This window comes from Chrysemys picta, chromosome 22 (assembly GCF_011386835.1).
Source record: "Chrysemys picta bellii isolate R12L10 chromosome 22, ASM1138683v2, whole genome shotgun sequence".
Taxonomy (NCBI): Eukaryota; Metazoa; Chordata; order Testudines; family Emydidae; genus Chrysemys; species Chrysemys picta.
The window spans coordinates 3,555,478-3,564,683 of NC_088812.1; the positions used below are offsets into that span (position 1 = coordinate 3,555,478).

The following is a 9,206-nucleotide window of genomic DNA, read 5'->3' on the forward strand; positions in this document are numbered from 1 at the left end:
GGGGGGGGACGGCTCCTGGCTGGGGGGTCTCGCAGCCCATGAGGTCCGTCCCGCGGGGACAGGCTGACTCTAGGGAGAGCCAAGCTAAACAGAACGGCATTGCACGGCACGGGGTACAGGCCTCCCCTCCAGATAGGGCCTGAGTGCAGCCCAGGGCTGGGCTAGCAGGGGGCTGCGGGTCGGGAATGAGGGGCACCGGTAGAGCTGGGGGTGAATGGGGGAGATGGATGGATGGGGGATGGATGAAGGGATGGATGGGGGGATGGATGGATGAAGGGATGGGAGAGATGGAGGGATGGGGGATAGATGAAGAGATGGGGGGATGGAGGGATGGGGGGATGGATGAAGGGATGGGGAGATGAAGGGATAGGGGATGGATGAAGAGATGGGGGGATGGATGGATGGATTGAGGGATGGGGGGATGGATGGATGGGTAGGGGGATGGCTGGAGGGGATGGAGGGATGGGGGAAATGGAGGGACGGAGGGATGCGGGAGATGGGGGGATGGATGGGGGAGATGGGGGGATGGATGGATGGATTGAGGGATGGGGGATGGATGAAGAGATAGGGGATGGATGTATGGGGAAGATGGATGGGTGGGGGGATGGCTGGAGGGATGTCGGGGATGGAGGGATGGGGGAGATGGGGGGATGGATGGGGGAGATGGGGGGATGGATGGATGGATTGAGGGATGGGGAGATGGATGGGTGGGGGGATGGAGTAAACTCGTCGTGAGGTCGATGCTATTTAAAATAACCCGTCCACGTCTGTGCTGTTTCACTTCCAGTCTTGGTTCCTCTGATGGGATCTTCAAGAAAGAGACGAGAAATCTCTCCCTAAAGCCCCCCATGGAAGCGTCCGTCCTTCGCCTGGATCTTCACTGAGCTGCTCCTGTCGAGACCCAGAGGGGGTGCCCAGCTCCCACTACCGATGAGAAAAGTCCAACCCCCCCCCCGTCCCAGCCCCGATCCGGAGCCAATTTGAATCGACGTGGACGAGGTTGGTCCTGTCCGATGCGGACTTCCCGCGCCGCCCTTGGGAAGTAACATCTCAAACAGCAAAGCGCAGCACCCCCGCCGCGATCGCCGCAGGTCAGCCGCTCCGGAGCCGAGCGTCTCCCTGTTCCTGGGGCGGGGAGATCGACAGCCCCGGACGCGCCCGGGTCGAAATCTCCCGAAACCCCCCAGAGCGCTGACGTGTGCCAGGAAAGAGGGGGAAGTGCTGGGAGCTTTCCAGAGCTGCAAGTGACTTAGGATGGCAGGTTGAGGCAACGTCCAACAGCCCAGGGCGTCCAGCCTGCAGCCACGGGGTGTGTTGCACCTCGCTTAGGCCGACCCGAGCTAGCATTCAGGTGCCGGGAAGCCGCAGCCGCGTGGGCGAGCCCCGGGTAATTACTCGGCTGCGGCATCCTGCTCTGGCACCCGAGCTCGCTCGGCTGAAGCCATGAGCGGGGATCTCCCTGCTGGCACTGGTTCGGCTCGTGGGGTGAACCGAGCGAGAACCGAACCAGCTGGCCTGTCCCACAAACATATTTGCGAATTCAAAAATTTTTCCTGTCTCAAATTGGGGTGAAAAATGGAAATCTCAAAAATATTTGCCAGCCGGAAACCTGACGAGTTTTTTGTTGTGGGTCATTTGAAATATTTCATTTTTTCCATTGGGGCCTTTTTTTCCTGGGGTTTTAACCTTTTTTTTTTTTTTCTTCAGTCAAATTAGCTTAATGTCGGGTCGAACCAGAAAACTGGAATTTTGCCTTTTTTGCAAGTTTGTTCCCGATCAGGAGACGCAGCCGACCCGCCCGTTCCAGGAACGGTGCCATTTCGGCAAAGCTGCGATTTCCAAGGAAAAAATGATTTGTCACAGCCTCCCGGCCAGCGCAGGGCAATGGAAAATCGGTCTTCAATGGCGTGTGACCTGCCCTGTCGCTGTTTCACTTGCCTCGTCTGCCTGAGAAGGCAACACTGGTTTAACTTCACCTGCTTTAAATCCACAACTCAAGGGGTGAATTTAAACCGGTTTCATGCTGTGAACCGGACCGATAGAAGTGGTTTGACATTGATGTAAGTGCGTCCACACAGGTGCTGGCACCAGTTTCATCAAACCGGTTTAACTGAAGTCAGGCCAGTTTTGCAGGGAACAAACTTTGTGCATCCAAGTCACGTGGGCGCTCTGGAAATCCTCCCTCTCTGGCCGGCAATGAGCCACCTTCCCAGTTCAATTCCGGACGCTCGGGCCGGGAGAGCCGCTGCCCAAGGAGCCCCAGGATTGGGTCCCCTCCGTCTTCATCCTGGGGCAGCCGGATCCTCCAGGGCGCCCGGGAAGATTCAGCCCCGGCGGGGTGTTTGCTGGCAGCCCTGGAGAAATGCAGCCGGGAAGGCTACAAAACTTCCTCCTGGCCGCCCTGCCCCTGCCTCGGCCGGCTCTGGCTGGCCCTCGGGCTGTCCACAGCCCTCGCCCCACCGAGGGGCCTTCTGGGTGCCGGGGGGCTCAGGACCTTAGCCCAGCATTGCCTGCAGGGACTGGAGCTGAGCTGTGCCGCTGAGGATGCTGGGAATTTACCCAGGATGCTCGGCAGCCGAGGGACTCAGGTTGGCTCCGTTGTCCCCCCTCGTTCCCCCCGTACGGGGAGTCGTGAGGAAGGCTAAGCAGAGACGCTCCCGGCCGCAGGGGCAGAGGGGGCTGCGCGCACTCCCTTCCCAGCCCCCCCGTGTCAGCCTCTCGCTCGAGAGCTCCCCCGGGCGGATGAAGTGGGATTCTGCCCGGGGGGGGGACACAGTTAGATTATTTTAGTCTCCTTCCCAGTGGCTCCCAGCATGGTCCCCCTTCCCCCCCCCCACAATGGGGCTCTCTCCAGCCCTGAAAATGCAGCGCTGGGGGGTCCCTTTGCAAACAACCCCCTCTTTCCCCCCCCAGGAAATCAGCTTCAGCTAAGGGCGCCCGCCAATGCTGCCAACCCCCCAGGCATGGCTGCCCTCCTCCCTTTCCGAATCCCCCCTCCCCAGGGAAAGCGCTGGGGGAGCCGTGGCAGCTGGTTTGGGCCCGGGGGGGGCGTCTGTGAGGTCTAGCTCAGCTGCCGGCTGTTTTCTTTCCCCTTCTCCCCACCGCGATCTGTTCTCGCTTCCTTCCTTCGGATTTGCTGCTTGGTGGTTGGTTTTTTCGTTTTAAATAGTTGGATCCTTTCTCTTTTCTCCTCCTTCCTTTCTTCCTTCGTCGTAGCTTGGTGGTTATTTTAGGGGTTGGGGCTTTCTGTACATACAGGCGATCAAAGGAACTAGGGCCAGAGTAACAAAGACGCCAGGCCCCAGCCAGCGCTCGCTCGAGGGCTCTGTAGGCCTAGCGCTGAGGAGATGCGGGGACGGTTTGCTGCAGGGACATGGGAAAGGTTCCGTTTTCCTGCTGATCCAGAGTGCACACAGGGCACACAGAGCACCCAGCCCGCCACACGCTGTCCGTTCCGCTTCCGAAAATCAAATTGAAAACTCTCTCTCTCCATCTCACACCCACCTTTGAATCAGCAGCAGCGGCGTCTTTCTATTTTTGAGAGACACAGGGTCCCATCTCTCCACTCTGTTATCGGGCGCAGGGCCTGCGATGCTGAAATGCAGCCACCTCTGGGGTGGGGCGGGGCGGCTGTTAGTAACAGCAGCGCCGCGGGGTAGTTTTAGGACCGGAAGCGGGGATGGGAGAATCCTGTATCTGGATGAAACCCCCAGGAAGGGGGTGGGAAATAGGGAGGCAGATTGGGGTCGCCTGAGCTGGAGTATGGCGCAGATGCCAGGGTTCATATCTTGATTCTTGCAACAACAACGAAAAAGCCCTAGTGGTGGTGAAAGTCCCAGCAGAGTCCCTTGGGGATTGTGGGATAAACGGCTCCCTTGGCTACAGGGCTGCCCATGCCCCCCACACACCTGGGCCCTGTCCTGGGACCCCCCCCCCCCCCGAGAAAAGCACAGATCCCATCTCTCCTGCCTCGGGAAATGAGGGAACCCTCGTGACCCCAACAAATCAGGGGCTGGCACCTCCTCCCACAGCACAAATGATGCCCCCTTTTATTTCGGGGGGGGGATCTGCACCCTGGAAAAGGCCGAGTTTCCGGTTCTGCTGGAGAAGCAGGGTCCATGTGGGAAACCAGACAGCTGCAGGCTGAGGCCTCGCCCCCCACGGCCCCATCTCCGGGGGCATCAGCGGGGTGCAGGGCCTCACCCCCTCCATCGCATCCCCAGCAAAGCCCCTCATCCCATGGAGGGGTGAGAACCCCGCTGGGTCCCCCCACCCGGCGCGCAGCTGCAGGACAGCTGGGCAGTGCCGGTTCATCCGGAGGCGACTCTGGCTGCTAGATGAGGAGTGAAAAGCCCTTTGAGAGCTCGAGCTCCAAGGATGGACGCAGCCCACAGGGACTAGCACCAGGCTGTGCACACAGAGCAGGCACTGCCGTGCCCCCCCCCCCCCCCCCCATGTATGTCACTGGCTTGGACCCGAACTCTCTGGGGCCTGCCTGTCAGCCCGATCTCCACTGCCCTGGTGCTAATCTGGAGTCACTCCGGATGGGTCATTCTGGATTTACACCTGGGCAGCTGAGCACAGAATCCAGTTCCTGGCCCCCGTCCATAGCCCTTGTTCTCAAGCAGAGCCCAAGTGCTGGGCTTGGACGGGCTGACTCCAGCCTGGGGCCAGACCTTTAGCGGGTGTAAAGCCTGGGGGAGACACCAGTTGAGTGACACCCATGGGACCTGGCCCCCTCCCGCACGCTGTCGCCCCATCACGTAAAGGCGGCCTGACGCCTTCCCTTTGAACTGCTCCGGGATGGGGCAGGAGGCTCGCTGGGAAACCCCACAGGAACGCCTCTGGCTGGCCCCTCCCGGGCCTTCCCGCAGAGACACTGAGCTTGTCCTTATGTGCCCCTCTGAAACCCATCCGGCGCCGGGGGGCTCGGCGGGATTGGGGGAGCAGGAAGTCCGAGCGAGTCCGTAAGATCAGGGCTTTCGAGGCCGGGCCCGAATTTCAAACCCCTGGCGGTTCGTCTCGGGCAAGGCCCCAATTCAGCGCTGCACTAAAGCACACGCTTAACGCTCATGGAGCGTGTCTACACTGCAGAAAAAGCCCGCAGGAGCCAGGCTGGAGCCCGGTTGTCTGCCCTGCTGTTTGTAGCTTGGTGGGTCGAGCCCGAGGGGCAGGAGCCGGGCTCCGAGACTAGCTGCTGGGGGGGCTTTTCCCAGCGTAGCCAGGCCCCTATACGGCACGTCTGACAGAGGAACTAACCCGGGGTCAGAAGCCAGAGGTGAGCAGGGGTGGCTGCAACAGAACGAGACTCTCTCGAGAATGTGTTGAAAAAATGGAAAAAAAAACGTTTTAAAAAAGCTACAAATATATATATAGGGGGCGAAAACTGAACAAATGTTGTTTTCTTGGAGCCAGTGCAATGACTTGCATAGTTTTAATATCTTTGTATGTTAAAGATTGTTAAGCAGAAGAAAAAAAAATCTATTTTTCTTGAGATGTCCTGTTCCCGGGGACTCTAAATACACAGGGGAGAGAAAACCCAACCTTTGTAAGTATGGGAAATTCTTTTTTTTTTTCCTGTTTATTTTTTCATTCGTTTATTAATTTTTTTTTGCCTTTTTCTCGTTTCTATTATTTTTGGGGGGAGGCTGAAGGGAAGGTTTTTTCAAGCAAAAAGGAAAAGAAATATATATATCGGTTCAAAAACCGCAGAGAGAAAACATGTAAAAAACCTAAAGTGAAGACACAAGGACGGCGAGAAAAGAAAAATGATGAAAAAAAAATCATAAAAAAAGAAAATTAACAAAAAAATTATATATAAAACCACAAACCCTGGTGCTTTTTACAATATAAAGGACATTAAAAAACTCTATTATACATAGTTTATGAACCAATTAATTGTTATCATAAAGCACATTTTAGGAAACATACATTATCCTTTCTTTATGTTTAACTGAAAGGGGCAGGACGGACTGCGGTTATCAGAGGCACCCGGCTTTTGCTGATCTTACTGGGGGGGCAAGCGAGAGAAGTGGGGGGGGCCTGCCTTGGCCAAGGGGTCCCCCCCAGCTGGGTGTCACCCCTCCCACATTGATGGGTTGAATCCCTTAGTGCTGATTCCCCCCCCGCCCCCTGCCTTGGTCCCCGGAGAAACTTCAGTTGGAATTAGGCCCGGCTCCCCCTTGCCCCCCTCTGCCCCCCAACCCCATGGAGGATTTTTCTTTGGAGCCAAAAGCCAACTTTGATCTCACCAGCATTTTGTCGAGGAGCCTTTTTCAGAAAGTTGGTCGCGTTCCCCCTTTTTCTGTTCTCCGGGGTGGGGTGGAGGGGACCCCTCCCTTTCCCCGATGGATGGGGGGGGAGACACCTGGGCTTGGAGGGGGAGCCCCCTTCCCATCCCCCCAGTGACAGAGCAGTGCAGTTGGAGGAAGGACCCTTTGGTTCAGGAAGGGCCAAGCCTTGCCCACGCCTTACCCGCCCGCACTGCCTGGCAGCCAACGTGCCTTCACCCCCTTGCTGGCCCGGACGGACGGACGGGGGGCGGCGCTGCTCCGCCGCCCCCCTCAGCCGTGCCCCCAGCGCCACACGGCCACGCAAAGCAATAAACACCCCAGTTGCCACCGACAGACAAACGATGCCAATCGCCCGGGGGGGGTTCAATGGGGTCCAAACTGGATTCTGTCCCCCCCTCCATGGAAAAACGGGGCCCAATCCGGATCCTGCCCCGCCAAATCCCAGGGCCCAATCCGGATCCCATCTTCCTCCTCCCGCCCCCTCCCGGATTGTGGGTCCTGACCCCTCTCACCTTAAGAGCTGGGAGGGCCCAATCCAGATCCTGTCCCCCACCCTGCACCCCAAAACCACCAGGGGAAGAAGCCGAGGTGGACATTTTCCAAAGTGGCTTCTGATCTTCGGTTTGGTCTCCGTCTTCTCCCCCTCCCCGCGCCCCCACCCTTCCCCTTTGGAAACCGGGCGTCTCAACCTGGGACCCTGGATGGGGGCAACACCCCCCCCCCTCCAAAAAATAAAAATCCGAGCGCCCCACTCCGAAGCAGGCCGCTGAGTGCATGCTCCCCCTTTGCTAGGCCGGGGTCAGCCCTTTCCACACACACACCCCCCCCATGCTACTTCCGAGGGGTTCGCCCACCGCAACCCCCCCCCACTGCCTCTCGCTCTAGGACCCCCCCTTAGGCTGCGTCGCAACGAGCCGGCTGCTCCCGCCCATCCGTCTCTGCCCCTTCCAACAAGTTTCTTCGTAGGGTAAGAAACGCAGTATATCGAGTTCAGTACAGTATATATATATAGTACTAATGGCCTTCAGTGTGCTTCTGTCTCCGTCCCCTCGGCGTGTCCCCCCGTGTCCCCCCCGCTCGCTCTAGCTCGCCGCCCCTGCTCCGCCTTCGCCAATAACGCGTAGTTCTTCGTCCGGCCGCGTCCCTTCGCGTCCCCGCCACGGCGTAGCCGAGTGCCGGCTAGGCAGCCGCCCCGCGCGCGTCAGCACCGCTTCCCCCCCCCCAAAAAAGGCGTTTCAAAAAAAAAAAAAAAGCGACAAAAACGACAACAACAAAAAAAAGACAAAAAAAATGATCAATAATAAAATGCAAAACCTGTTATACCCGGTAACCAGGCCCGATCGTGTTTCCTTCTGCCCGAGCGCGCGGTCGATGGTGGGTCCAGCCCGCGGGGGCCGGGCCCCCCGCCCAGGAGGTTACGGAAACAGCAACAGGAGGGAGGGGGACAAAAAAAATCAAACTACAGCCCTGGTTCCCCTCCCCCCACGTGCTCCCCAGCCCTGCGGGTCCCTCCCCAGTGTGGCATTGGGACATTGGGGGGGCACAAGGGGCTGGCAGGGGTGTTCTGTCTGCGTACCCCGGTTTGCCAAAGGGACTCGGTGCCCCCGGTCTCTGGCTTTCCGCCCCCCAAGCTGACAAGGCCGAGGGGGCTGGAACAATGTGTACAGTGGGGTGCTGAGAGCCCCCCCCCCAGTTCCAGCATCGCTGGCCAAGGCGAACCCCACACGCTGGCGGCTGCAAGCAGCGTCTGGGCCTGATCATGTTCCTGTGACGCGCCCCGTGGTGGGGCTGCGCCGTGGGCTGCCTGGAGGCCGGTGCTGGCTCTGCACTTGGGGCCATCCTGGCCCTGTGCGGTGCCTCAGTTTCCCCTCTGGCCCTTCAGCGAGTTAGATTGTGAGCTCTTTGGGGCAGGGCCTGGCTCTCGCTCTGTGCAGCGCCCGGCACAACGGGGGCCGCTCAGCGGGGGTCACTAGCCGCCGCCACCATGTGCCGGGCCCTGGGCCTGGATTTCCACACGGGCACAAGCAGTTGTGGGGTCAGAGCTGAGCTGGCGTCTGGGGTGAAATCTGGCTCCACTGACACATGGAAAAGCCACCTCCAGCGTCGGGGGTGCCCAGGCGTTGGCCCCACCCCGCACAGGACAACCTTGGGGGGGGCTGGAGGAATCTGACCCCCCCACTGCCCCCACAGTGTTCAGCAGCCGCCAGCCGCCAGCCCTGTCGCCCAGTTGAGGAAAGTGCCTTAAAAACCCACCACGAGAACCAAACCTGGGTGATGGACTATGGACCCCTTCAGTCCTGAGCCCGGCCCCCCAGCCCACGGCTCGGGCGCTGACTCTGCCCTGCCAGCGGGGGCACTGCTGAGACCCCCACAGCCGGGGGAACCCAAGTGCCCGGTTGTGGGTCCAGAGGGAGGGGCCGGTGATGGGACCCAGAGACCAGCCTCCCCCCGGGTGTTACACGCCTGGTCAGTTCCAGTCTGTTCCATCGGGAACCTTCCTAGGGGCTTGAATGACTGTCCAACCCGCTCGCCTGGCTTCTTTCCGTTGGGGGGGGGGCTTAGCCTGAGACACACCCCCCCCACACACACTAACCACTAGCCCCCACTCCCTTCCCACAGCAGGGGAGAGAACCCAGGAATCCTGCCCCCCCGCTCTAACCCACCAGCCCCCACTCCCTTCCCAGAGCTGGGGAGAGAACCCAGGAGTCCTGCCCCCCCTCCCGCTCTAACCCACCAGCCCCCACTCCCTTCCCAGAGCTGGGGAGAGAACCCAGGAGTCCTGGCTCCTGCCCCCCCCCCCCAATGCTGCCAGCTCTGACCACTAGCCCCCTTCCTGCCCTTACTGTAGCCAGTTGGCTCAGACCTCCTGTGTGTGGGCACACGCCCCCCCCCCCATGGCTAAGTGGGGCTGGG

General features: G+C 59.6%; 1 protein-coding gene across 16 annotated transcripts in view; it reads left to right on the forward strand.

Annotated features, from left to right (window-relative positions):
* The window catches only part of NFIX (nuclear factor I X), a 156,242-nt gene extending 148,687 nt beyond the window's left edge, over positions 1 to 7,555 (forward strand). For all 16 annotated transcript variants that reach the window (XM_024101300.3, XM_024101301.3, XM_024101302.3 and 13 more), the window contains one exon: positions 788 to 7,555. In XM_024101300.3, coding sequence (XP_023957068.1) covers positions 788 to 802 — 15 coding nt within the window. In that variant the 3' untranslated portion in view covers positions 803 to 7,555. The remainder of the gene's footprint in view (positions 1 to 787) is intronic.
* The last annotated feature ends 1,651 nt before the right edge of the window (positions 7,556 to 9,206 follow it).